At 63.4% G+C, this 27780-nt stretch overlaps 3 protein-coding genes across 3 annotated transcripts; all 3 read right to left on the bottom strand.

The window, feature by feature from the left end:
* Window positions 1–550: 550 nt before the first annotated feature.
* KAT8 (lysine acetyltransferase 8) lies at window positions 551–13859 on the bottom strand. Its single transcript, XM_054187674.1, has 12 exons — window positions 13753–13859; window positions 12004–12209; window positions 9761–9835; window positions 9473–9651; window positions 8103–8156; window positions 7800–7964; window positions 6241–6330; window positions 6005–6145; window positions 5798–5891; window positions 2990–3140; window positions 793–947; window positions 551–690 (listed from the first exon to the last, which is right to left on the bottom strand). The coding sequence occupies exons 1-12, from the start codon at window positions 13857–13859 to the stop codon at window positions 626–628; spliced, it is 1482 nt and encodes a 493-aa protein (XP_054043649.1). The 3' UTR covers window positions 551–625.
* Window positions 9842–11540, bottom strand: LOC128903669 (uncharacterized). Its single transcript, XM_054187676.1, has 2 exons — window positions 11164–11540; window positions 9842–11098 (listed from the first exon to the last, which is right to left on the bottom strand). The coding sequence occupies exons 1-2, from the start codon at window positions 11209–11211 to the stop codon at window positions 9980–9982; spliced, it is 1167 nt and encodes a 388-aa protein (XP_054043651.1). The 5' UTR covers window positions 11212–11540; the 3' UTR covers window positions 9842–9979.
* Window positions 13475–27780, bottom strand: LOC128903670 (zinc finger protein 665-like; the record flags this gene model as incomplete). Its single annotated transcript, XM_054187678.1, has 6 exons — window positions 13475–16841; window positions 19389–19464; window positions 20326–20484; window positions 23986–25574; window positions 25676–25713; window positions 27698–27780. Coding segments are annotated over 6 exons (2823 nt in total), but the record flags the coding sequence as incomplete, so codon positions are not given.

Here is a 27780-nt window from a genome sequence, read left to right as displayed (position 1 = left end):
GGCCCATGGGACCCCCAACATGGCACCCACGATGGACCACGGCACCCATGATGGTCCACGGCACCCATGATGGATCATGCACCCATGATAGCTGACGGACCCCATCGTGACCCCCCAGGATGGCTGATGGCACCCAAAAATGCCTCGCCGCACCCCGACTTGGCACCCGCGACGGCCCGCGGCACCCGCTACGGCCCATGGGACCCCCAACTTGGCACCCATGATGGTCCACGGCACCCATGATGGATCATGCACCCATGATAGCTGACGGACCCCATCGTGACCCCCCAGGATGGCTGACGGCACCCGAAAATGCCTCGCCGCACCCCGACTTGGCACCCGCCACGGCCCATGGGACCCCCCGACTTGGCACCCGCCGTAACTCCGGCCACCCGTGACGGTTGGTGGCACCCACCGTGCCCTTGGGGCTCCCACCCCCCCCCCCCCCCCCCAATAAACCACGCAAGCACCCCCTCACCTCTCCTCCTTGATGGGTGCTGGGGGACACGCAAAGGGGGGGGTGCCCCCCCCACACACAAAGTCCTGGGGGGGGTGGGGGGGGGAATTTGGGGGGGGGGGAGGTGAAGGCTGAGGCCGGCCACAACTCGCCGCAGCGCCGCCGCCCTCATTTCTTGGCCACCTTGGCCTGCTTGTGCTTGGGGGGGGCCCAGCGCAGGCAGATGGAGTCCACTGTTGGGGTGGGGGGGGGGGGAGAAGGAGAAGAAAGTGAGAGTTTTGAGGGGGGGGGGGGGGGGGGGGGAGAAGGGGGTTCGTTAAGGGTTAACGACGTACCGGTGATGGGCGGCTTCTTGTACTGGGCGCTCTTGAGGTGCTCCTCCACCAGTTTGGGGGTGACGCAGATGACGTGCTGCCCCTTCCAGTACTTGACCATGTTGAGGGACTGGAGGGTGCTGATGATGTCGGTCTGGGTGATGCTGGTCATCTGGCTGCCGGGGAAGGTGCGGGGGGGGGGTTACTGGTCTTACTGGGAGGCTACTGGTCTTACTGGGAGGCTCTGGCGCCCTCCTGAGCTCCTTGATGGCGACGTCGGCCAACAAGTCCCTCAGGTTCTCCAGCAGGGACCCGTCATCCCACCTTACTGGGGGGTTACTGGAATCACTGCGGGGGCTACTGGTGCTACTGGGAGGCTACTGGTCTTACTGGGAGGTTACTGGGAGGCTACTGGTCTCACTGGGAGGCTACTGGTCTTACTGGGAGGCTCTGGCGCCCTCCTGAGCTCCTTGATGGCGACGTCGGCCAACAAGTCCCTCAGGTTCTCCAGCGGGGACCTGTCATCCCACCTTACTGGGGGGTTACCGGAATCACTCGGGGGGCTACTGGTGCTACTGGGAGGCTACTGGTCTTAGTGGGAGGTTACTGGGAGGCTACTGGTCTCACTGGGAGGCTACTGGTCTTACTGGGAGGCTCTGGCGCCCTCCTGAGCTCCTTGATGGCGAGGTCGGCCAACAAGTCCCTCAGGTTCTCCAGCGGGGACCCGTCATCCCACCTTACTGGGGGGTTACTGGAATCACTCGGGGGGGTACTGGTGCTACTGGGAGGCTACTGGTCTTACTGGGAGGTTACTGGGAGGCTACTGGTCTTACTGGGAGGCTCTGGTGCCCTCCTGAGCTCCTTGATGGCGAGGTCGGCCAACAAGTCCCTCAGGTTCTCCAGCAGGGATCTGTCATCCCATGTTACTGGGGGGCTACTGGGAGTACTGGGGGGCTTATTGGGAGGCTACTGGTCTCACTGGGAGGCTACTGGTCTTACTGGGAGGCTCTGGTGCCCTCCTGAGCTCCTTGATGGCGACGTCAGCCAACAAGTCCCTCAGGTTCTCCAGCAGGGACCTGTCATCCCATGTTACTGGGGGGTTACTGGGAGGCTACTGGGAGTACTGGGAGGGGCTACTGGGAGGCTACTGGTCTTACTGGGAGGCTCTGGCGCCCTCCTGAGCTCCTTGATGGCGACGTTGGCCAACAAGTCCCTCAGGTTCTCCAGCGGGGACCCGTCATCCCACCTTACTGGGGGGTTACTGGAATCACTCGGGGGGGTACTGGTGCTACTGGGAGGCTACTGGTCTTAGTGGGAAGTTACTGGGAGGCTACTGGTCTTACTGGGAGGCTCTGGTGCCCTCCTGAGCTCCTTGATGGCGACGTCGGCCAACAAGTCCCTCAGGTTCTCCAGCAGGGACCTGTCATCCCATGTTACTGGGGGGTTACTGGGAGGCTACTGGGAGTACTGGGAGGGGCTACTGGGAGGCTACTGGTCTTACTGGGAGGCTCTGGCGCCCTCCTGAGCTCCTTGATGGCGACGTCGGCCAACAAGTCCCTCAGGTTCTCCAGCGGGGACCCGTCATCCCACCTTACTGGGGGGTTACTGGAATCACTGGGGGGGCTACTGGTGCTACTGGGAGGCTACTGGTCTTACTGGGAGGTTACTGGGAGGCTACTGGTCTTACTGGGAGGCTCTGGCGCCCTCCTGAGCTCCTTGATGGCGACGTCGGCCAACAAGTCCCTCAGGTTCTCCAGCGGGGATCTGTCATCCCATGTTACTGGGGGGCTACTGGGAGTACTGGGGGGCTTATTGGGAGGCTACTGGTCTCACTGGGAGGCTACTGGTCTTACTGGGAGGCTCTGGCGCCCTCCTGAGCTCCTTGATGGCGATGTCGGCCAACAAGTCCCTCAGGTTCTCCAGCAGGGACCCGTCATCCCACCTTACTGGGGGGTTACTGGAATCACTGCGGGGGCTACTGGTGCTACTGGGAGGCTACTGGTCTTAGTGGGAAGTTACTGGGAGGCTACTGGTCTCACTGGGAGGCTACTGGTCTTACTGGGAGGCTCTGGTGCCCTCCTGAGCTCCTTGATGGCGACGTCGGCCAACAAGTCCCTCAGGTTCTCCAGCGGGGACCCGTCATCCCACCTTACTGGGGGCTTCCCGGGGGGGCTACTGGGAGTACTGGGAGGGGCTACTGGGACTTCCTGGTGCCCACCTGAGGTCCTTGATGGAGAGGGTCCCCCGGAAGTCCCTCAGGATCTCCAGCAGCACCCAGGACCAGTAGCTGCGGTAGCTGAGCTTGCCCAGGTCCGACAGCGGCTTCTCGGGGGAGCCCACCGTGCTCTCCAGCTTGGAAAGCTCGTAGCCTGCCGCGGGGGGGGGGGGGGGGGGGAGGTGGCCACCAAAGCTGGGTGGTGGCCACCACCCATTTGTGGGGGGCAACACCCCCCTCCCCCACCAGCCCGCCCCCTTGGGCATCCCGCCGCCCATCTTCTGTGTCCCACCCCCCAACTTTTGTGTCCCGCCACCCTTCTTTGGTAGCCCACACCCATCTTTGGTGGCCCACCAGGCATTTTGGTGCCCATCACCCTTCTTTGGCGGCCCCCCCCCCCCCCCATCTTTGGTAGCCCCCACCCCCCTTTGGCATCCACTCCCCCCCCCTCCTCCCCCAGCTTTGGTGGCCCCCCACCCATCTTTGGTAGCCCCCACCCTCCTTTGGCATCCACTCCCCCCCCCCCCCCCCCAGCTTTGGTGGCCCCCCACCCATCTTTGGCAGCCCCCCACCCATCTTTGGTAGCCCACACCCATCTTTGGCGTCCCACCACCCATCTTTGGCGTCCTACCACCCATCTTTGGTGGCCCACCACGCGTTTTGGTAGCCGCCACCCATCTTTAGTGGCCACCCCACCCGCCTTTGGTGGCCGCCATCCATCTTTTGTGTCCCCCCCCCCATCTTTGGCATCCCACCCCCCCTCTTTAGTGGCCCACCACCCACCTTTGGTGGCCCCCCACCAATCTTTTGTGTGTCCCCACCCATCTTTGGCGTCCCACCATGCATTTTGGTAGCCCCTCACCCCTTTTTGGTAGCCCACCACCCACCTTTGGCGTCCCACCACCCATCTTTGGTGGCCACCCCCTCTCTTTGGGATCCCCCCACCCCTCTTTGGCGGCCCACCACCCATCTTTAGTGGCCCCCCCACCCCTCTTTGGTGGCCCACCACCCATCTTTAGTGGCCCACCACCCATCTTTGGTAGCCACCACCCATCTTTGGTGGCCACCCCCTCTCTTTGGGATCCCCCCACCCCTCTTTGGCGTCCCACCACCCCTCTTTGGTGTCCCCTCCTCCCGTCTTTGGTGTCCCACCATGCATTTTGGTAGCCCACCATGCATTTTGGTAGCCCCCCCACCCATCTTTGGTGTCCATCACCCATCTTTGGTAGCCACCACCCATCTTTGGTGGCCACCCCCTCTCTCTTTGGTAGCCCCCCACCCCTCTTTGGCGTCCCACCACCCCTCTTTGGCGTCCCACCACCCCTCTTTGGTGGCCCACCACCCATCTTTTGTGGCCCCCCCACCCCTCTTTGGTGGCCCACCACCCATCTTTAGTGGCCCCCCACCCCTCTTTGGTAGCCACCACCCATTTTTGGTAGCCACCACCCATTTTTGGTAGCCCCCCCCTCTCTTTGGGATCCCCCCACCCGTCTTTGGCATCCCACCATGTATTTTGGTAGCCCCCCACCCGACTTTGGTGGCCACCCCCTCTCTTTGGCATCCCCCCACCCCTCTTTGGTAGCCCCTCACCCATCTTTGGCCTCCCACCACCCACCGTTGGCATCCCACCACCCATCTTTAGTGGCCCACCACCCATCTTTGGTAGCCACCACCCATCTTTGGTAGCCACCACCCATCTTTGGTGGCCACCCCCTCTCTTTGGGATCCCCCCACCCCTCTTTGGCGTCCCACCACCCCTCTTTGGTGTCCCCTCCTCCCGTCTTTGGTGTCCCACCATGCATTTTGGTAGCCCACCATGCATTTTGGTAGCCCCCCCCCCCCCCATCTTTGGTGTCCATCACCCATCTTTGGTAGCCACCACCCATCTTTGGTGGCCACCCCCTCTCTTTGGGATCCCCCCACCCCTCTTTGGCGTCCCACCACCCCTCTTTGGTGTCCCCTCCTCCCGTCTTTGGTGTCCCACCATGCATTTTGGTAGCCCACCATGCATTTTGGTAGCCCCCCCACCCATCTTTGGTGTCCATCACCCATCTTTGGTAGCCACCACCCATCTTTGGTGGCCACCCCCTCTCTCTTTGGTAGCCCCCCACCCCTCTTTGGCGTCCCACCACCCCTCTTTGGTGGCCCACCACCCATCTTTTGTGGCCCCCCCACCCCTCTTTGGTGGCCCACCACCCATCTTTAGTGGCCCCCCACCCCTCTTTTTTGGTAGCCACCACCCATTTTTGGTAGCCCCCCCCTCTCTTTGGGATCCCCCCACCCGTCTTTGGCATCCCACCATGTATTTTGGTAGCCCCCCACCCGACTTTGGTGGCCACCCCCTCTCTTTGGCATCCCCCCACCCCTCTTTGGTAGCCCCTCACCCATCTTTGGCCTCCCACCACCCACCGTTGGCGTCCCACCACCCATCTTTAGTGGCCCACCACCCATCTTTGGTGGCCACCCCCTCTCTTTGGGATCCCCCCACCCCTCTTTGGCGTCCCACCACCCCTCTTTGGTGTCCCCTCCTCCCGTCTTTGGTGTCCCACCATGCATTTTGGTAGCCCACCATGCATTTTGGTAGCCCCCCCCACCCATCTTTGGTGTCCATCACCCGTCTTTGGTAGCCACCACCCATCTTTGGTGGCCACCCCCTCTCTCTTTGGTAGCCCCCCACCCCTCTTTGGCGTCCCACCACCCCTTTTTGGTGGCCCAACCACCCCTTTTTGGCGTCCCCCCACCCCTTTTTGGCGTCCCCCCCCACCCCTTTTTGGTGGCCCAACCACCCCTTTTTGGTAGCCCCCGACTCACTGAAGGCGATGAGGAACTTGCCGTAGCCCCGCCGCTGGTAGGGGGGCAGCGTCAGGATACAGGCCACGTTGTTGCCGTCGGGCGACTCCTTCTCCTACCCGGGGTGGGTGGGGGTGACACGTGGGTGCCAGGCGGGTGACGTCACCGGGGGGCGGGGGGGGGGACACACACAGGGGGGCCACAGAGAGGGCGGGGCTAGTGGCCCACCTTGGAGAAGTAGCCGACGATGTGGGCGCCCTGACGGTCCACCTCCGTCAGGAGGTAGAAGACGAAAGGTTCCACGTCAAAGTAGAGGGTTTTGTGGTCCAGGAAGAGCTTGGCCAGCAGACACAGGTTCTGGCAATAGATCTGGGAACGGGGGGGGTGTCACGTGACGTCGCGTGACATCGCGTGACGTCGCGTGACGTCGCGTGTCACCCCCCCCCCCCCAACCCCCCACCTACCTTGTGGTCTTTGCCGTCCACCTCGTAGACGGAGATGTTGCTCTTGCGGTAGATCTCCCGCCCCGGCGGCTGCCGCCATTGGCACTGGCCCTGGGGAGGGGCACGGCCCGGGGTCACGCATGTTCCCCCCCCCCCCGACGCGTCACGCGTGTCCCCCAAACGCGTCCTGCGGGTCTGCGTCCCTCCCCCACCCCGCGGAAGCGTTGGCGCGCGCGCCGACATCTGGCGGCTCCGAGGCGGAGCTGGGGCTGGCCCGGGGTTCTGGGCGTGTGCCCCCTCCGTGTCCCGCCTGCGTCACCACGTGTCCCCTCGTGTGTCACACGCGTGTCATAGGCGTGTCCCCTACCAGGTGGAGGCGGTTGGTGCGCTCGAAATTCGCGTATTCGAGGCAAAATTTGTGGATCCGGAGCTCGGGCTGCCCCGGGCTCTGTGCGTGCGTGTCCCTACGTGGCCCGGTGTGTCCCCCCCATGTGTCTCACACGCATCACACGCATGTCACACATGTCACAGGCGTGTTCCCTAACAGGTAGAGGCGGTTGGTGCACTCAAATTTCACGTATTCGAGGCAAAATTTGCGGATCCAGAGCTCGGGCTGCCCCGGGCTCTGGGCGTGCGTGTCCCTACGTGGCCCTGTGTGTCCCCCCATGTCTCACACACACGTCACATGCGTGTCACACGTGTCAGAAGCGTGTCCCCTACCAGGTGGAGGTGGTTGGTGCGCTCGAAATTCGCATATTCAAGGCAAAATTTGTGGATGCGGAGCTCGGGCTGCCCCGGGCTCCGCGCGTGCGTGTCCCTACGTGGCCCTGTGCGTCCCCCCATGTGTCACACACACGTCACACGCGTGTCACACGTGTCCCCTACCAGGTGGGGGTGGTAGGTGCACTTGAACTTCACGTAGTCAAGGCAAAATTTGTGGATCCGGAGCTCGGGCTGCCCTGGGCTCCGCGCGTGCGTGTCCCTACGTGGCCCTGTGTGTCCCCCCATGTGTCACACACGCGTCACACGCGTGTCACACGTGTCCCCTACCAGGTGGAGGCAGTAGGTGCGCTCGAAATTCGCATAGTCGAGGCAAAAGTTGCGGATGCGGAGCTCGGGCTGCCCCGGGCTCTGCGCGTGTGTATCCCTATGTGGCCCGGTGTGTCCCCCCATGTCTCACACACACGTCACACGCGTGTCACACGTGTCACAGGCATGTCAGAGGCGTGTCCCCTACCAGGTGGAGGTGGTTGGTGCGCTCGAAATTCGCATAGTCGAGGCAAAAGTTGCGGATGCGGAGCTTGGGCTGCCCCGGGCTCTGCGCGTGTGTATCCCTACGTGGCCCGGTGTGTCCCCCCATGTGTCTCACGTGCATCACACGCATGTCACAGGCGTGTTCCCTAACAGGTAGAGGCGGTTGGTGCACTCAAATTTCACGTATTCGAGGCAAAATTTGCGGATCCAGAGCTCGGGCTGCCCCGGGCTCTGCGTGTGTGTGTCCCTACGTGGCCCTGTGTCCCCCCCCATGTGTCACACACACGTCACACGCGTGTCACACGTGTCAGAGGCGTGTCCCCTACCAGGTGGAGGCGGTAGGTGCGCTCGTACTTCATGTACTTGAGGCAGTACTCGCAGATCCAGAGCTTGGGCTGTTTCCCGTAGTCCTCGGGGAAGGGGGAGAAGTACCAGGCGTCGATCTCGAAGTGCCCGATGTGGATCTTGTCCACGTACTTCACCTTCGTGATCTGGGGACGGGGGACGTCACCCGGGGGGGGACACGGGACACCCTTGGGGACACCCACCCCCCCCCCCCACCCCTCCCCAGGGCCTTGGGGACCACCCCCACCCCACCCCCCCCCGCCACCATCCTACCGGGGACTCACCGCCTCGTGCTCCTTCTCCAGCGCCGCCGTGGTGGGGTCCATCTCGGCGTAGGTCTGGGGAAGGGCTCCCAGTAACGCCCAGTAACACCCAGTAGGGACTCCAGTAAACCCCCCCCCCACCATGGCCTCCCTGCTGCCCCCCCCCCCCCCCCCGCCAACGCCCTCCCAGTTCAATTCAATACCCTCCCAGTGCCCCCCAGTTCAACTCAACGCCCTCCCAGGGCTCCCCGGTCCCTCCCAGTGTCTCCAACACCCTCCCAGTGCTCCCCAGTCCCCTTCCAGTTTCTCCCAGTCCCCTCCCAGTGTCCCCTAGTCCCTCCCAGTCCCCTCCCAGTGCTCCCCATCACCCTCCCAGGCCCTCCCAGTGCCCTTCCAGTCCCTCCCTGTGCCCTCCCAGTGCCTCCAACACCCTCCCAGTGCTCCCCAGTCCCCTCCCGGTCTCTCCCAGTGCCCCTTAGTCCCTCCCAGTGCCCTCCCATTGCCTCCAACACCATCCCAGTGCTCCCCAGTCCCTCCCAGTCTCTCCCAGTGCCCTCCCGGTGCCTCCAACACCCTCCCAGTGCTCCCCAGTCCCCTCCCAGTGCCTCCCAGTCCCCTCCTAGTGCCCCCCAACACCCTCCCAGGCCCTCCCAGTGCCCCCTAGTCCCTCCCAGGGCCCTCCCAGTGCCCCCCAACACCCTCCCAGTCCCCTCCCATCGCCTCCAGCACCCTCCCAGTGCTCCCCAGTGCCCTCCCAGTCCCCTCCCAGTGTCCCCCAACACCCTCCCAGTGCTCCCCAGTCCCTCCCCAGTCCCCTCCCATTCTCTCCCAGTCCCCTCCCAGTGCCTCCCAGTCCCCTCCTAGTGCCCCCCAACACCCTCCCAGGCCCTCCCAGTGCCTCCTAGTCCCCTCCCAGTGCCCTCCCATTGCCTCCAACACCCTCCCAGTGCTCCCCAGTCCCTCCCCAGTCCCCTCCCATTCTCTCCCAGTCCCCTCCCAGTGCCCCCTAGTCCCTCCCAGGCCCTCCCAGTGCCCCCTAGTCCCCTCCCAGTCCCCTCCCATCGCCTCCAACACCCTCCCAGTGCTCCCCAGTCCCCTCCCATTCTCTCCCAGTCCCCTCCCAGTGCCCCCCAACACCCTCCCAGGCCCTCCCAGTGCCCTCCCAGTGCCCCCTAGTCCCCTCCCAGTCTCCTCCCATCGCCTCCAACACCCTCCCAGTGCCCCCCAACACCCTCACAGTGCCCCCCCACACCCTCCCAGTGCCCTCCCATTGCCTCCAACACCCTCCCAGTGCTCCCCAGTCCCTCCCCAGTCCCCTCCCATTCTCTCCCAGTCCCCTCCCAGTGCCCCCTAGTCCCTCCCAGTGCCCCCCAACACCCTCCCAGTGCCACCTTCTGGACGTGGTTGATCTCGTCGTGCTTGCGTTTCTGGTTGCGGGTGATCTTGCGCTCGGGCTGTTCCCCCCCCAGCTCCCCCAGGAACTGCTCGGCGCTTTTCTGCACCGCCTCCTTCAGCGTCTTGCTCAGCGCCAGCCGGTTCTTGTCCACCCACTCGTCCAGCCGCCGGTTAACTGGGAGCACTGGGAGCTTAGCCCCGGGGAGCTGGGGGGTCGCCGTCCCGTCCCGTCCCCCCCGGCCTTTACCCCGGCCCAGTACCGCCCAGTACCGCCCAGTACTCACAGCCCACGTAGTGGACGTAATACTCCTCGCGGCCCTCCTGCTCGTTCAGGCGCGACTGGATCACCTCCGCCGAGTCTGCGGGGGGGGAACTGGGACCAGTAAGAGCGAACTGGGACCGGCCAGAGCAAACTGGGACCAGTAAGAGCGAACTGGGACCGGCCAGAGCAAACTGGGACCAGTAAGAGCGAACTGGGACCGGCCAGAGCAAACTGGGACCTGTCAGAGCACAAACTGGGACTGGCCGGAGTGAACTGAGACCAGTAAGAGCAAACTGGGACCGGCCAGAGCACAAACTGGGACCAGTAAGAGCGAACTGGGACCGGCCAGAGCACAAACTGGGACCAGTAAGAGCAAACTGGGATCGGCCAGAGCAAACTGGGACCCGTCAGAGCACAAACTGGGACTGGCCGGAGTGAACTGGGACCAGTAAGAGTGAACTGGGATCGGCCAGAGCGCAAACTGGGACCAGTAAGAGCAAACTGGGACTGGCCAGAGCAAACTGGGACCGGCCGGAGCGAACTGGGACCCGTCAGAGCACAAACTGGGACTGGCCGGAGCAAACTGGGACCAGTAAGAGCGAACTGGGACCGGGCAGAGCACAAACTGGGACCAGTAAGAGGGAACTGGGACCGGGCAGAGCACAAACTGGGACCAGTAAGAGCGAACTGGGACCGGCCAGAGCACAAACTGGGACCAGTAAGAGCAAACTGGGACCGGGCAGAGCACAAACTGGGACCAGTAAGAGCAAACTGGGATCAGCCAGAGCAAACTGGGACCCGTCAGAGCACAAACTGGGACTGGCCGGAGTGAACTGGGACCAGTAAGAGCGAACTGGGATCGGCCAGAGCGCAAACTGGGACCAGTAAGAGCAAACTGGGACTGGCCAGAGCAAACTGTGACCGGCCGGAGCGAACTGGGACCCATCAGAGCACAAACTGGGACTGGCCGGAGCAAACTGGGACCAGTAAGAGCGAACTGGGACCGGGCAGAGCACAAACTGGGACCAGTAAGAGGGAACTGGGACCGGGCAGAGCACAAACTGGGACCAGTAAGAGCGAACTGGGACCGGGCAGAGCACAAACTGGGACCAGTAAGAGGGAACTGGGACCGGGCAGAGCGCAAACTGGGACCAGTAAGAGGGAACTGGGACCGGGCAGAGCGCAAACTAGGACCAGTAAGAGGGAACTGGGACCGGGCAGAGCGCAAACTGGGACCAGTAAGAGCGAACTGGGACCGGGCAGAGCACAAACTGGGACCAGTAAGAGGGAACTGGGACCGGCCAGAGCACAAACTGGGATTACTCAGAGCAAACTGGGACCAGTGAGAGGGAACTGGGACCTGTCAGGGTGCAAACTGGGACCCGGCCGGAGCGCAAACTGGGACCAGTAAGAGCGAACTAGGACCCGCCGGAGCGCAAACTGGGACGGGGCGGAGCGCAAACCGGGACCCATCGGGGCAAACTGGGATTACTCAAACTGGGACCAGTGAGAGGGAACTGGGACCTGTCAGGGCACAAACTGGGACCCATCAGGGCGCAAACTGGGACCGCTCAGAGCTAACTGGGACCCGGCCGGAGTGCAAACTGGGACTGGGCAGGCACACGGCGAGCCCTCTCCCAGTATGGACCAGTGCAGGGGGAGGGCAGGGGGCTGGTCCCAGTTCTCCCAGTCCCGCTGTGATGGGATTTATACTGGTCCCAATCCCACTGTAACGGGATTTATACTGGTCCCAGTTCTCCCAGTCCTGCTGTGACGGGATTTATACTGGTCCCAGTTCTCCCAGTCCCAGTGTTCCCCCCCCCGCCCCAGTTCGTCCCAGTTCTCCCAGTCCCGGTGTTCCCCCCCCTCCCAGTTTCCCCAGTCCCAGTGTTCCTCCTGCCCCAGTTCCTCCCAGTTCTCCCAGTCCCGGTGTTCCCCCCAGTTCCCCCAGTCCCGGTGTTCCCCCACTCCCAGTTCCCCCCAGTTCTCCCAGTCCCGGTGTTCCCCCCCTCCCAGTTCCCCCCAGTTCCCCCAGTCCCGGTGTTCCCCCCCTCCCAGTTCCCCCCAGTTCTCCCAGTCCCGGTGTTCCCCCCCTCCCAGTTCCCCCCAGTTCTCCCAGTCCCGGTGTTCCCCCCCCTCCCAGTTCCCCCCAGTTCTCCCAGTCCCGGTGTTCCTCCCCTCCCAGTTCCCCCCAGTTCTCCCAGTCCCGGTGTTCCCCCCCCTCCCAGTTCCCCCCAGTTCTCCCAGTCCCGCCGCCGCGCTCACGCCAGGTCCCGTCCGCCCGCCGGCACAGATACGTCTCCCCGATCTCCACCGTCACCTCCGCCTCCCGCGGCGCCGGCGGCGAACCCGAGGAGGCCGCAGGGCCCCTCCCGGCTGCCGCCGCCGCCGCCGCCTCTTCGGGGCCTCCCCCACGGGGTCTCCCTCCCTCGGGGCCGCTTCCGCCGCCCCCCGCCGCTGCCGCCGCCTCCGGGCCCGGCCCGGGGCCGCCGCCGCTCGGGGCGGCCGCCGCCGCCGCCTCCGCCATGTCCGCCCGCACCGGCCGTCGCGCCGGAAGCGACGTCAGACGCGCGACCAAAGCGTGACGCGGGGCGGGGGGGGGGGGGGGGGAACGACACACGACCCGTTGCTAGGAGACGGCGGAGGGCTCCTAGGGGGCGTGGCCTCGAGGGGGTCAGTGGGCGTGGCCTCGCGTTGCTGGGAGACGGGGAACGCGCCCGGGGGGGCGGGGGCGGGGCGAGGGCACAAGGGGGCGTGGCCTCGCGTTGCTAGGAGACGGCGGAGCGCCGGCTCCCCCCCCCCCCTCCTCTGCGCTCCCAGTGCTCCCAGTGCTCCCAGTAAGCCCCGGTGCGCCCCCAGTTCCCTCCCAGTGCACCCCAGAACCCCCCAGCGTCCCCCAGTTCCCTCCCAGTGTCCCCTGGTGTCCCCACGACCTCCCCATTGTCACCCAGTGCCCCCCAGTTCCCTCCCAGTGTCTCCCAGTGCCCCCCAGTTCCCTCCCGGTTCCCTCCCAGTGCCTCCCAGTATCCCTCAGTCTCCTCCCAGTGCCCCCCCAGTCCTCCCAGTGACCCTCCCAGTCCCCCCCCAGTGTCTTCGTGTTCCTCCCAGTGACCCCCAGTCCCTCCCAGTCCCTCCCAGTGCCCCCCCAGTGTCTTCATGTCCCTCCCAGTGCCCTCCCAGTGCCCCCCCAAACCCTCCCAGTCCACCCAGTGACCCCCAGTCCCTCCCAGTGACCCCTCCCAGTGACCCCCAGTCCCTCCCAGTGCCCCCCCAGTCCATCCAGTGTCCCTCCCAGTGCCCCCCCAGTGTCTTCATGTCCCTCCCAGTGCCCTCCCAGTGCCCCCCCAAACGCTCCCAGTCCACCCAGTGGCCCCCCGTCCCTCCCAGTGCCCCCCCAGTCCCCCCCATGCCCCCTCCCAGTGACACCCAGTCCCTCCCAGTCTCTCCCAGTCCCTCCCAGTGCCCTCCCAGTGCCCCCCCAAACCCTCCCAGTCCACCCAGTGGCCCCCCGTCCCTCCCAGTGCCCCCCCAGTCCCCCCCGTGCCCCCTCCCAGTGACACCCAGTCCCTCCCAGTCTCTCCCAGTCCCTCCCAGTGCCCCCCCAGTGTCTTCATGTCCCTCCCAGTGCCCTCTCAATGCCCCCCCAAACCCTCCCAGTCCACCCAGTCTCCTCCCAGTCCCTCCCAGTGCCCCCCCGCCGCCCCAAATGCCACCCCACCCTGCGGTGACACTCCAAAGCCTTTATTGCGCTAACGAGGGTGACACAACGAGGGATGGGGGGGGGTGTCCCCAAGGTGTCCCCAAGGTGGCCCCAAGGTGGGGGGTTCAAGCCTGGTGGCCACCGAGCCGGACCACGGGCCACCAGGCCCCAGACGCCTTTGTTAAGCCCTAACGAGGCGGCCAGCGTGATGGCCCATGGCATGGAGGTGCCACCACCCCGTCCCGTCCTGGTTGTCCCCAAAGTGTCCCCAAGTCCGGCTCCGAGCCTCCTACGGGCCCCACGGGAGGTTCTACCACAGTGTGGTGGCCACCGTCCCGTCCTCCCAGGCACCTTTGTTGGGTCCTAACAGGGCCACCATGACGATGGACCTCACCATGGAGGTGCCACCACCCCGTCCCATCTCGATGAGTCCCCAAAGTGTCCCCAAGTCCAGCTCCAAGTGTCCTACGGGCCCCACGGGAGGTTCTACCACAGCGTGGTGGCCACCGTGCCGTGCTCCCAAGCTCTTCCGTTAGGTCCTGATGGGGCCACCACGACGATGGACCCCACCATGGAGGTGCCACCACCCCGTCCCGTCCTGGGCAGTCCCCAAAGTGTCCCCAAGTCCAGCTCCGAGCCTCCTACGGGCCCCACGGGAGGTTCTACCACGGCATGGTGGCCACTGTGCCGTGCTCCCATGCTCTTCCGTTAGGTCCTGATGGGGCCACCACGACGATGGACCCCACCATGGAGGTGCCACCACCCCGTCCCATCTCGATGAGTCCCCAAAGTGTCCCCAAGTCCAGCTCTGAGCCTCCTACGGGCCCCACGGGAGGTTCTACCACAGCGTGGTGGCCACCATGCTGTGCTCCCAAGCTCTTCCGTTAGGTCCTGATGGGGCCACCATGACGATGGACCACACCATGGAGGTGCCACCAACCTGTCCCGTCCTGGGCAGTCCCCAAAGTGTCCCCAAGTCCAGCTCCAAGCCTCCTACGGGCCCCACGGGAGGTTCTACCACAGCGTGGTGGCCACCGTGCCGTGCTCCCAAGCTCTTCCGTTAGGTCCTGATGGGGCCACCACGACGATGGACCCCACCATGGAGGTGCCACCACCCCGTCCCATCCTTTGGAGTCCCCAAAGTGTCCCCAAGTCCAGCTCTGAGCCTCCTACGGGCCCCACGGGAGGTTCTACCACAGCGTGGTGGCCACCGTGCCGTGCTCCCAAGCTCTTCCGTTAGGTCCTGATGGGGCCACCACGACGATGGACCCCACCATGGAGGTGCCACCACCCCGTCCCGTCCTGGGCAGTCCCCAAAGTGTCCCCAAGTCCAGCTCCGAGCCTCCTACGGGCCCCACGGGAGGTTCTACCACAGCGTGGTGGCCACCATGCTGTGCTCCCAAGCTCTTCTGTTAGGTCCTGATGGGGCCACCACGACGATGGACCCCACCATGGAGGTGCCACCACCCCGTCCCATCCTTTGGAGTCCCCAAAGTGTCCCCAAGTCCAGCTCCGAGCCTCCTATGGGCCCCACGGGAGGTTCTACCACAGCGTGGTGGCCACCGTGCCGTGCTCCCAAGCTCTTCCGTTAGGTCCTGATGGGGCCACCACGACGATGGACCCCACCATGGAGGTGCCACCACCCCGTCCCATCTCGATGAGTCCCCAAAGTGTCCCCAAGTCCAGCTCTGAGCCTCCTACAGGCCCCACGGGAGGTTCTACCACAGCCTGGTGGCCACCGTGCCGTGCTCCCAAGCTCTTCTGTTAGGTCCTGATGGGGCCACCACGACGATGGACCCCACCATGGAGGTGCCACCACCCCGTCCCATCCTTTGGAGTCCCCAAAGTGTCCCCAAGTCCAGCTCCGAGCCTCCTACGGGCCCCACGGGAGGTTCTACCACAGCGTGGTGGCCACCGTGCCGTGCTCCCAAGCTCTTCCGTTAGGTCCTGATGGGGCCACCACGACGATGGACCCCACCATGGAGGTGCCACCACCCCGTCCCATCTCGATGAGTCCCCAAAGTGTCCCCAAGTCCAGCTCTGAGCCTCCTACAGGCCCCACGGGAGGTTCTACCACAGCCTGGTGGCCACCGTGCCGTGCTCCCAAGCTCTTCTGTTAGGTCCTGATGGGGCCACCACGACGATGGACCCCACCATGGAGGTGCCACCACCCCGTCCCATCCTTTGGAGTCCCCAAAGTGTCCCCAAGTCCAGCTCCGAGCCTCCTACGGGCCCCACGGGAGGTTCTACCACAGCGTGGTGGCCACCGTGCCGTGCTCCCAAGCTCTTCCGTTAGGTCCTGATGGGGCCACCACGACGATGGACCCCACCATGGAGGTGCCACCACCCCGTCCCGTCCTGGGCAGTCCCCAAAGTGTCCCCAAGTCCAGCTCCGAGCCTCCTATGGGCCCCACGGGAGGTTCTACCACAGCGTGGTGGCCACCGTGCCGTCTTCCCAAGCTCCTTCCTTAGCTCCTGCTGGGGCCACCACGCCACTGGCCATCCCCCGACCGTGGCGGGCCCTCCTACGGGCCGCAGGCCGGGTCCCCGTGGTGGGGGTGACCCTTGAGGTGCCGGGTGAACTGGGGCTTGTAGCGGAAGCGTTTGCCGCAGGCCCCGCAGCCGTAGGGTTTCTCCCCGGTGTGGATGCGTTGGTGCTTGACCAGGTTGGAGCTGACGCAGAAGCTCTTGCCGCAGGCGCCGCAACGGAAAGGTCTCTCCCCCGTGTGGGTCCTCTGGTGCTCGATGAGGGTGGAGCTCTGCCCGAAAGCCTTCCCGCACTCCCCGCAGCGGTAGGGCCGCTCGCCGGTGTGGGTGCGTTGGTGGGACGCCAGGTGGGTCTTCTTCTTGAAGCGTTTGCCGCACTGCCCGCAGGAGAACGGCTTCTCCCCCGTGTGGGTCCTCTCGTGCTTCACCAGGTTGGAGCTGAGGCTGAAGGTCTTGCCGCAACGCCCGCAACCGTAAGGTTTCTCCCCCGTGTGGGTCCGCAGGTGTTTCACCAAATTGGAGGTCCGGCCGAAGGTTTTACCGCATTCCGGGCAAGCGTAAGGGGTCTCGCCCGTGTGGGTCCGCCGATGTTCCGTCAAGGTGGAACTCCGGCTGAAGGCCCGCGAGCAAACCGGGCAGGCGTAAGGTTTCTCCCCCGTGTGGGTCCGGAGGTGCTCGGCCAAGGTGGAGCTGCGCCCGAAGCTCTTCTGGCACTGGGGGCAGGTGAAGGGCCTCTCCCCGGTGTGGGTCCGCTGGTGCTCGATGAGGTTGGAGCTCTGGCCGAAGGTCTTGCCGCACTCGGTGCAGCGGTAGGGCTTGGGCGGCCTCCTGCCCCCCTCGTCGCCGCCGCCGCCCCCCTCCGGCAGGCCCAGCAGGTTGAGGAAGCCCCGTCGGCCACCGCCGGCCACCGGCGCGCCTAAAGGAAGGGAGAGGAAGAGCTGCTGGGCCACGGGGAGACCGCCGAGGGACGGTGCTCAAAGGAGAACGTCTCCTGTGGGTCACTGTGCCACCGTGGAGGGACGTTCTCCAAAGAACGTCTCCTGTGGGTCATCATCATACCATGGAGGGACGTTCCTCGGAGGAGAACATCTCCTGTGGGTCATTGTGCCACCGTGGAGGGACGTTCCTCAAAAGAGAACGTCTCCTGTGGGTCATTGTGCCACCATGGGGGGATGTTCTCCAAAGAACGTCTCCTCTGGGTCATCATCATACCATGGGGGGATGTTCCTCGGAGAAGAACATCTCCTGTGGGTCACTGTGCCACCGTGGAGGGACGTTCCTCAAAGGAGAACGTCTCCTGTGGGTCATTGTGCCACCATGGGGGGATGTTCTCCAAAGAACGTCTCCTCTGGGTCATCATCATACCATGGGGGGATGTTCCTCGGAGAAGAACATCTCCTGTGGGTCACTGTGCCACCGTGGAGGGACGTTCCTCAGAAGAGAACATCTCCTGTGGGTCATTGTGCCACCATGGAGGGACGTTCCTTGGAGGAGAACGTCTCCTGTGGGTCATTGTGCCACCATGGGGGGATGTTCTCCAAAGAACGTCTCCTCTGGGTCATCATCATACCATGGGGGGACGTTCCTCGGAGGAGAACGTCTCCTGTGGGTCACTGTGGCACCACGGAGGGACATTTTTCGAAGGAGAACTTCTCCTGGCCCACATTTGTCCCATTTTCTAGAGTTTTTGCCCCATTTTCTCAGCTTTTGCCCCATTTTCTTGGGGGTTTTGCCCCCGTTTCCTTGGCTTTTGCCCCATTTTCTCATGGTTTTGCCCCATTTTCTTGGGGGTTTGCCCCATTTTCTCAGGGTCTTGCCCCATTTTCTCGGGTTTTGCCCCATTTTCTTGGGTTTTTCCCCATTTTCTTGGGGTTTGGCCCCATTTTCTCAGATTTTTGCCCCATTTCCTTGGGGTTTTGCCCCGTTTTCTACGGTTTTTGCCCCATTTTCTTGGGCTTTCCCCACATTTTCTTGGGGTTTTGCCCCATTTTATCGGGTTTTGCCCCATTTTCTTGGAGTTTTTGACCCTTTTTCTTGTGGTTTTGTGCCATTTTCTGGGGGTTTCCCCCCATTTTCTCTGGTTTTGCCCCATTTTCAGGGGTTTTGCCCCATTTTCTTGGGCTTTCCCCACATTTTCTTGGGGTTTTGCCCCATTTTTGGGTGTTTTTTTCATTATTTTCTTGGGGTTTTCCCCAATTTCTTGGGGTTTTCCCTATTTTCTCAGATTTTTGCCCCATTTTCTTGGGTTTTGCCCCATTTTTGGGAGGTTTTGCCCCTTTTCCTGGGTTTCCCCCCATTTTCTTGGGGTTTCCCCACATTTTCTTGGGGTTTTGCCCCATTTTGTGTTTTTTTTTTTCCCTATTTTCTTGGGGTTTTCCCCATGTTCTTGTGGTTTTCCCCATTTTCTCAGATTTTTGCCCCGCTTTCTTGGGTTTTACCCCATTTTTGGGGGGTTTTGCCCCATTTTCTTAGGGTTTTGCCCCATTTTCTTGGGTTTTGCCCCATTTTTGGGAGGTTTTGCCCCGTTTTCTTGGGTTTCCCCCCATTTTCTTGGGGTTTCCCCACATTTTCTTGGGGTTTTGCCCCATTTTGGGTTTTTTTTCCACTATTTTCTTGGGGTTTTCCCCATTTTCTTGTGGTTTTCCCCATTTTCTCAGATTTTTGCCCCGTTTTCTTGGGTTTTACCCCATTTTGGGGGGGTTTTGCCCCACTTTCTGGGGTTTTTCCCCATTTTCTTGGGTTTTCCCCCCATTTTCTTGGGTTTTTTCCCCATTTTCTTGGCTTTTTGCCCCATTTTCGGGGGGGGTTGCCCCACGTTTTCAGATTTTTGCCCCCTTTTCTGGGAGTTTTGCCCCATTTTTGGGAGGTTTTGCCCCTTTTCCTGGGTTTCCCCCCATTTTCTTGGGGTTTCCCCACATTTTCTTGGGGTTTTGCCCCATTTTGGGGTTTTTTTTCCCTATTTTCTTGGGGGTTTCCCCATTTTCTTGTGGTTTTCCCCATTTTCTCAGATTTTTGCCCCGCTTTCTTGGGTTTTACCCCATTTTGGGGGGGTTTTGCCCCATTTTCTTACGGTTTTGCCCCATTTTCTTGGGTTTTGCCCCATTTTTGGGAGGTTTTGCCACATTTTCTTGGGGTTTCCCCACATTTTCTTGGGGTTTTGCCCCATTTTGGGTTTTTTTTCCACTATTTTCTTGGGGTTTTCCCCATTTTCTTGTGGTTTTCCCCATTTTCTCAGATTTTTGCCCCGTTTTCTTGGGTTTTACCCCATTTTGGGGGGTTTTGCCCCACTTTCTGGGGTTTTTCCCCATTTTCTTGGGTTTTCCCCCCATTTTCTTGGGTTTTTTCCCCATTTTCTTGGCTTTTTGCCCCATTTTCGGGGGGGGTTGCCCCACGTTTTCAGATTTTTGCCCCCTTTTCTGGGGGTTTTGCCCCATTTTCGGGGGTTTTTGCCCCGTTTCCTCACCTGCTGGGGGGCGCGGGGGACCGTCCCCGTCACCCCGGTCCTGGGGGGGCCGCGGCCCCTCCCCCGGCTCCATCGGCTGCGGGTGAAAACAGGGGGAAAAAGGGCAAAAAATGACCAAAAAAGCCCCCAAACGCCCCCCGAAACCCCAAGCGTTTTCCCAAAGCTTTTCACCAAAATCAGGCCTTTTCCCCCCAAAAACGCACCCCCTCCCATGGCCGTTATTTACCCCCCCCACCCCAAGCTGGGAGAAACCGACCCGTTTTCCCTGGTTTTCACCCCAAAACGCAAGCCCTGCAATGAGTTAATTCCACCCCCCCGGAGCTGGGAGAAATTTGCCCGTTTTCCCCCTTTTTCACCCCAAAACTCAAGCCCTGCAATGAGTTAAATTTTCCACCCCCACCCCCGGCTGGCAGAAACCGACCCATTTTCCCTGGTTTTCACCCCAAAACACAAACCCCGCAACGAGTTAAATTTTCCACACACCCCCCCCCCTCCAGGGCAGGAGAAACCGACCCAATTTCCCCCTTTTTCACCCCAAAACTCACTCCCCCGCAACGAGTTAATTTTTCCACTCCCCAGCTGGAAGGAACCGACCCATTTTCCCCCTTTTTCACCCCAAAACACAAACCCCACAATGAGTTAATTCCACACCCACACCCACACACACCCCCCCACCCCCCCGCTCGGAAGAATTTGCCCATTTTCCCTGTTTTTCACCCCAAAACTCAAGCCCCACAATGAGTTAATCCACACCCACCCACCCCCCTCCCCCCACCAGAGTCCCATTTTCCCCCTTTTTCCCCCCAAAACGCCGCCCCTCCGCCACCTAATTCCCGCCCCTCCCCCCCCCCAGCCCCAGCGATTGACCCGTTTTCCCCCTTTTTCACCCCAAAAATGGGGGGAGGGGGGGGGAGGACGGACACGACGACACCCTCACCCCGGGCGCTGGCGTCTCCCCGGCGCGCGACAGGCCCAATCCCGGCGCTTTTCGCCCCAAAAGCGGCGGCGTTCGGGGCCTGGCGGACAATGGTGGCGGGAGAGCGGCGTTTCCTGCCGCAAAGGCTCCCGGGGACACGCCAAGAACACGCGTGTCACCCTGCGGACACGCCAAGGGACACGCGTGTCGCACGGGAACACGCCAAGGGACATGGGAATCCACCGGGAACACGCCAAGGGACATGGGAATCCACTGGGAACACGCCAAGAACACGCGTGTCACCCTGCGGACACGCCAAGGGACACGCGTGTCGCACGGGAACACGCCAAGGGACACGCGTGTCGCACGGGAACACGCCAAGGGACATGGGAATCCACCGGGAACACGCCAAGGGACATGTGTGTCACCCGGGAACATGCCAAGGGACACGCGTGTCACCCGGGAACACGCCAAGGGACATGTGTGTCACCCGGGAACATGCCAAGGGACACGCGTGTCACACGGGAACACGCCAAGGGACATGTGTGTCACCTGGGAACACGCCAAGGGACATGGGAATCCACCGGGAACACGCCAAGGGACACGAGTGTCACCCGGGAACATGCCAAGGGACACGCGTGTCACACGGGAACACGCCAAGGGACACGCGTGTCGCACGGGAACACGCCAAGGGACATGGGAATCCACCGGGAACACGCCAAGGGACATGTGTGTCACCCGGGAACATGCCAAGGGACACGCGTGTCACCCGGGAACACACCAAGGGACATGTGTGTCACCTGGGAACACGCCAAGGGACACGCGTGTCACACGGGAACACGCCAAGGGACACGAGTGTCACCCGGGAACACGCCAAGGGACATGTGTGTCACACGGGAACACGCCAAGGGACACGCGTGTCGCACGGGAACACGCCAAGGGACATGGGAATCCACCGGGAACACGCCAAGGGACATGTGTGTCACCCGGGAACATGCCAAGGGACATGTGTGTCACACGGGAACACGCCAAGGGACATGTGTGTCACCTGGGAACACGCCAAGGGACATGTGTGTCACACGGGAACACGCCAAGGGACATGGGAATCCACCGGGAACACGCCAAGGGACACGTGTGTCACCCGGGAACACAAGACATCCCTCCCAGTCCTCCCAGTGCCCCCCCAACCCCCTCCCAGTCCTCCCAGTACCCCACCAGTGGCCCCCCACATCCGTCCCAGTGCTCCCAGTTCCCCCCAACCCCCTCCCAGTGCTCCCAGTTCCCCCCACATCCCTCCCAGTCCTCCCAGTGCCCCCCCAACCCCCTCCCAGTGCTCCCAGTATCCCCCCAAATCCCTCCCAGTCCTCCCAGTACCCCACCAGTGGCCCCCCACATCCCTCCCAGTGCTCCCAGTGCCCCCTCAAACCCCCTCCCACTGCTCCCAGTATCCCCCCAAATCCCTTCCCAGTCCTCCCAGTGCCCCCCCAACCCCCTCCCAGTCCTCCCAGTACCCCACCAGTGGCCCCCCACATCCGTCCCAGTGCTCCCAGTGTACCCCCAATGCCCTTCCCAGTGCTCCCAGTTCCCCCCACATCCCTCCCAGTCCTCCCAGTGCCCCCCCAACCCCCTCCCAGTGCTCCCAGTTCCCCCCAAATCCCTCCCAGTCCTCCCAGTGCCCCCCCAACACCCTCCCAGTCCTCCCAGTACCCCACCAGTGGCCCCCCACATCCCTCCCAGTGCTCCCAGTGCCCCCTCAAACCCCCTCCCAGTGCTCCCAGTATCCCCCCAAATCCCTCCCAGTGCTCCCAGTGCCCCCCCAACCCCCTCCCAGTGCTCCCAGTGCCCCCTCAAACCCCCTCCCACTGCTCCCAGTATCCCCCCAAATCCCTCCCAGTCCTCCCAGTGCCCCCCCAACCCCCTCCCAGTGCTCCCAGTGCCCCCTCAAACCCCCTCCCACTGCTCCCAGTATCCCCCCAAATCCCTCCCAGTCCTCCCAGTGCCCCCCCAACCCCCTCCCAGTCCTCCCAGTGCCCCCCCAACCCCCTCCCAGTGCTCCCAGTAGCCCCCAGTCAGCACCCGCAGCCGCAGCCCTTCTCTACTCTTTATTGTCATCCCGGGAGGCCCCGGGGGGGGGGAGGGGGAAGGTGGGGACGCGGATGGGGGGGGGGCGGGGACCTGGGGGGGCGGGGGGGGGGGTTGTCCCCGTGGCAGAGCCGTGGGCCTGGGCCAGGAGGAGGAGCTCGGGGTGGTCCTCGGCCTCCCAGACGGAGCCGTGGCCTCGGGGCACCACGATGGGCCTGGCCCAGGACGATGGAACCCAGGATGGTCCTCCAAGATGGACGTATGGACACGGGGCACCATGATGGACCTGGGTGAAGACGATGGATGGTCCTCCAAGATGGACGTATGGACACGGGGCACCATGATGGACCTGGGTGAAGACGATGGATGGTCCTCCAAGATGGACGTATGGACACGGGGCACCATGATGGACCTGGACCAAGACGATGGATGGTCCTCCAAGACGTAGCCATGGCCTTGGGGCACCACACTGGACCTGGACCAGGACGATGGAACCCAGGATGGTCCTCCAAGACGAAGGTATGGCCTCAGGGGACCATGATGGACCTGGGTTAAGACAATGGATGCCATGATGGTCCTCCAAGACGTAGCCATGGCCTTGGGGCACCACGACGGACCCGGATCAAGATGATGGATGGTCCTCCAAGACGTAGCCATGGACTCAGGGCACCACGACGGACCCGGGTCAAGACGATGGATGGTCCTCCAAGACGTAGCCATGGCCTTGGGGCACCACGATGGACCTGGACCAGGACGATGGAACCCAGGATGGTTCTCCAAGACAAAGGTATGGCCTCGGGGGACCATGATGGACCTGGACCAGGATGATGGATGGTCCTCCAAGACAAAGCCATGGACTCAGGGCACCATGATGGACCTGGACCAAGATCATGGATGGTCCTCCAAGACGTAGCCATGGCCTTGGGGCACCACGATGGACCTGGACCAGGATGATGGATGCCAGGATGGTCCTCCAAGACGAAGGTATGGCCTTGGGGGACCATGATGGACCTGGACCAGGATGATGGATGGTCCTCCAAGACGAAGGTATGGCCTCGGGGGACCATGATGGACCTGGGTTAAGATGATGGATGCCATGATGGTCCTCCAAGACGTAGCCATGGCCTTGGGGCACCACGACGGACCCGGGTCAAGACGATGGATGGTCCTCCAAGACGTAGCCATGGCCTTGGGGCACCACGATGGACCTGGACCAGGATGATGGAACCCAGGATGGTCCTCCAAGACGAAGGTATGGCCTCGGGGGACCATGATGGACCTGGACCAGGATGATGGATGGTCCTCCCAGACATAGCCATGGACTTGGGGCACCATAATGGACCTGGGTCAAGACGATGGATGCCATGATGGCCCTCCAAGATGTAGCCATGGCCTTGGGGCACCACGACGGACCCGGGTCAAGACGATGGATGGTCCTCCAAGACGTAGCCATGGCCTTGGGGCACCACGACGGACATGGAACAGGACGATGGAACCCAGGATGGTCCTCCAAGACGAAGCCACGGCCTTGGGGCCCCCCACGCCGGAGCTGCCCCCCCCCGAGACGCCCCGGGACAGGGGGGAAGGTGGGTCTCAGGCGAGGTGGGTGCGCTGGTGCTTGCTGAAGGCCGAGCTCCAGCCGAAGGTCTTGCCGCACTGGGCGCAGCGGTAGGGTCGTTCGCCGGTGTGGGTGTGCCGGTGTTCCAAGAGGTTGGCGCTTTGCCGGAAGCTCTTGCCGCAGTCCCCGCAGCGGTAGGGCCGTTCGCCGGTGTGGGTGCGGCGGTGTTTGGCCAGGTGGGAGTTTTGGCAGAAGCTCTTGCCGCAGAGGCCGCAGGTGTAGGGTCGCTCGCCCGTGTGGGTGCGTTGGTGTTGGATGAGGTTGGAGCTTTGCCGGAAGGCTTTGCCGCATTCGGTGCAGCGGTAGGGTCGCTCGCCGGTGTGGGTCAAGCGGTGTTTGGCCAAGTAGGAGCCCAAGGCGAAGCCTTTGCCGCAGAGCGGGCAGAAATGCCGCTCGCCCGCCCCGTGGGTCCGCCGGTGTTCGGCCAGGTTGGAGCTTTGGCTGAAGATCTTGCCGCATTCGGGGCACTTGTAGGGTTTCTCGCCGGTGTGGGTGACCTGGTGCCGCAAGAGCTTGGAGCTTTGGCCGAAGGCTTTGCCGCATTCGGGGCACTTGTAGGGTTTGACGGGGGGACGACAAGCCCGGAGGTGACGGGCCAAGCGGCAACTCCAAAGGAAAGCGGCCCCGCAGTGGGGACAACCCAACGGTTGCTCGGGTTGGTGATGCCGGAGCCCGGCGGGTTGAGCGTAAGCTTTGCCGCAAGCTTCGCATCGGTAGGGTTTGGTCACCGGGCCGTGACGGCGCCGGCGGTGACGGGCCAGTTGGGCGCTCCCTTCGAAACGTTCGGGGCAGAGAGGGCAAGGGAAAGCGCCGGCGTGGGTTTGGCGATGGAGGAGCAAAGTGGCGCCGTGCCGGAAGGTTCGGCCGCATTCTTCGCAACGGTGAGGCCGCTCCGGGGCCTCGGCCTCGGCGTCACCGGCGTCGCCGGCGGTTTCTTCTTCTTCGCCGTGGTGCTTCTTGCGGTGGCCGGCCAAAGCCGCCGGGCGAGGGAAGTGCTGGCCGCAATCCCGGCACCGGTGACCCCCGTGAGCCCCGCGTCGATGTTTAGCCAAATCGGAGCTGACGGCGAAACGCCGGCCGCACTCGGGGCAACCGTAAGGTCGTTCGCCCGTGTGGGTCCGCCGATGGGTGGCCAACGTGGATTTCCGACCGAAAGCCCGGCCGCATTCGGGGCAGCCGTAGGGCCGTTCGCCGGTGTGGGTCCGCCGGTGATGTACCAACGTGGAGCTCTGGCTGAAGCGGGCGCCGCATTGACCGCACCGGAAAGGTTTTTCGCCCGTGTGGGTCCGTTGGTGTTCCAAGAGGGTGGAACCGCGGCTGAAGGTTTTGCCGCATTCGCCGCAGGCGTGGGGTTTGGCGCCGGCGTGGCCTTTGCGGTGTTCCAAGAGGGAGGAACTCCAACCGAAGGCTTTGCCGCACTCGCCGCAACGGTAGGGCCGTTCCCCCGTGTGCACCCGCCGGTGTTTCAGCAGGTTGGAGCTTTGGGCGAAGGTTTTGCCGCACTCGCCGCAACGGTAGGGCCGGGGGGGGGCGGCCTCCCCGCCCCCCTCCTCTTCCTCCTCTTCCTCTTCTGGAAACGGAGTCGGGGGGGGGGGGGGGGGGAAGGTCAAGCCGTGCCTCAGTTTCCCCCACCCCAGCCCACCCCCCTCAATGCCCACGGTAAGGACTCACCCGGCGGCGCGGCGGCGGCGGGTCCCGGCGGTGGGGAGCTGGGGAGGGAAAAAAAAAAAAGGGGGTGGGAGGGGCGCGGGGTGGTGGCACCCCATGGGGACGTGGCCACCCTTGGGGCTGTCCCCACCCCAGGGCGGGGGGGGGGGAGACGGTGGGAGGTGGGTTTCGGGGGGAAGGACGTTGGTTATGGGGGGAGGGAGGCGCTGGGGGGTGGGGACGTCGTCGTGGGGACGTTGGTCTTGGGGACGTTGGTTATGGGGTGAGGGAGATGCTGGGGGGTGGGGACACCGTCTTGGGGACATTGGTCTTGGGGACGTTGGCCATGGGGGGAGGGAGATGCTGGCACCTTGGGGACATCGTCTTGGGGACGTTGGTTATGGGGGGAGGGAGACGCTGGGGGGTGGGGACACCGTCTTGGGGACGTCGTCTTGGGGACATTGGTCTTGGGGACGTTGGCCATGGGGGGAGGGAGACGCTGGCACCTTGGGGACATCGTCTTGGGGACGTTGGTTATGGGGGGAGGGAGACGCTGGGGGGTGGGGACACCGTCTTGGGGACGTCGTCTTGGGGACATTGGTCTTGGGGACGTTGGCCATGGGGGGAGGGAGACGCTGGCACCTTGGGGACATCGTCTTGGGGATGTTGGTCTTGGGGACACTGGTTATGGGGGGAGGGAGACGCTTCGGGGTGGGGACACTGTCTTGGGGACATTGTTTTGGGGACGTTGGTCTTGGGGACGTTGGCGATGGGGTGAGGGAGATGCTGGCACCTTGGGGACGTTGGTCTTGGGGACACTGGTTATGGGGGGAGGGAGACGCTTCAGGGTGGGGACACCGTCTTGGGGACATTGTTTTGGGGACGTTGGTCTTGGGGACGTTGGCCATGGTGGGAGGGAGATGCTGGGGGGTGGGGACACCGTCTTGGGGACGTTGGTCTTGGGGACGTTGGCCATGGGGGGAGGGAGATGCTGGGGGGTGGGGACACCGTCTTGGGGACATCGTCTTGGGGATGTTGGTCTTGGGGACGTTGGTTATGGGGGGAGGGAGACGCTGGGGGGTGGGGACATCATCTTGGGGACATTGGTCTTGGGGACGTTGGTCTTGGGGACATCGGCCATGGGGGGAGGGAGATGCTGGGGGGTGGGGACACCGTCTTGGGGACATCGTCTTGGGGACGTTGGCCTTGGGGACGTTGGTTATGGGGGGAGGGAGATCCTGGGGGGTGGGGACACCGTCTTGGGGACATCGTCTTGGGGACGTTGGTCTTGGGGACGTTGGTTATGGGGGGAGGGAGACGCTGGGGGGTGGGGACACCGTCTTGGGGACATTGGTCTTGGGGACGTTGGTCTTGGGGACGTTGGCCATGGGGGGAGGGAGATGCTGGGGGGTGGGGACACCGTCTTGGGGACATCGTCTTGGGGACGTTGGCCTTGGGGACGTTGGTTATGGGGGTAGGGAGATGCTGGGGGGTGGGGACATCATCTTGGGGACGTTGGTCTTGGGGACGTTGGTCTTGGGGACATCAGCCATGGGGGGGAGGCAGATGTTGGCACCTTGGGGACGTTGGTCTTGGGGACGTTGGTTATGGGGGGAGGGAGACGCTGGGGGGTGGGGACATCATCTTGGGGACATCGTCTTGGGGACGTTGGCCATGGGGACATTGGTGTTGGGGACATTGGTCTTGGGGACGTTGGTTATGGGGGGAGAGAGATGCCGGGGGGTGGGGACACCATGTTGGGGACATCGTCTTGGGGACGTTGCTCTTGGGGACGTTGGCCATGGGGGGAGGGAGACGCTGGGGGGGGGGGTGGGGGCGGGGGGGGGGGTGGGGACACCGTCTTGAGGGACAACGTGGTGGCCCCGGGGATGTCCCCGAGGGCTGGGCTCCCCCCAGGGCAGAAGGGTCCCCGTGTCCTCGTCCCCTCCCCCCACCCCCCGCCCCCCAACCACCCCCATATCCCTGTGTGTGTCCCCCCCCCCCTCCGTGTCCCCCCCCCCGTGTCCCCCCCCCCCGTGTCCCCACCTGGTGGCCTCGGGCTCCTCCAGCGGGAAGGGCCCGTTGCTGTCACCCTCCTCCGGGAAGTCGGGGGCCGACGGGGACTCGCC

The sequence above is a fragment of the Rissa tridactyla genome, unplaced genomic scaffold, assembly GCF_028500815.1.
Source record: "Rissa tridactyla isolate bRisTri1 unplaced genomic scaffold, bRisTri1.patW.cur.20221130 scaffold_598, whole genome shotgun sequence".
NCBI lineage: Eukaryota > Metazoa > Chordata > Aves > Charadriiformes > Laridae > Rissa > Rissa tridactyla.
The sequence above is the reverse complement of the archived record's forward strand: the minus strand, read 5'-3'. Positions and strand labels throughout refer to the sequence as shown.

Coding starts and splice junctions, on each gene's coding strand:
- LOC128903669 (XM_054187676.1), bottom strand. CDS start 11,211: ATGGGTCCCGGTTTGCGCTCCGCCCCGTCCCAGTTTGCGCTCCGGCGG. Junction 11,099..11,163: donor CCCAGTTTGCGCTCCGGCGG/GTCCTAGTTCGC, acceptor GCACCCTGACAG/GTCCCAGTTCCCTCTCACTG.
- KAT8 (XM_054187674.1), bottom strand. CDS start 13,859: ATGGGACGGGGTGGTGGCACCTCCATGGTGAGGTCCATCGTCATGGTG. Junction 9,836..12,003: donor GCGGGCGGACGGGACCTGGC/GTGAGCGCGGCG, acceptor CCCCCCCCGCAG/ACTCGGCGGAGGTGATCCAG. Junction 6,331..7,799: donor GCACCTACCGCCTCCACCTG/GTAGGGGACACG, acceptor GCCCCTCCCCAG/GGCCAGTGCCAATGGCGGCA.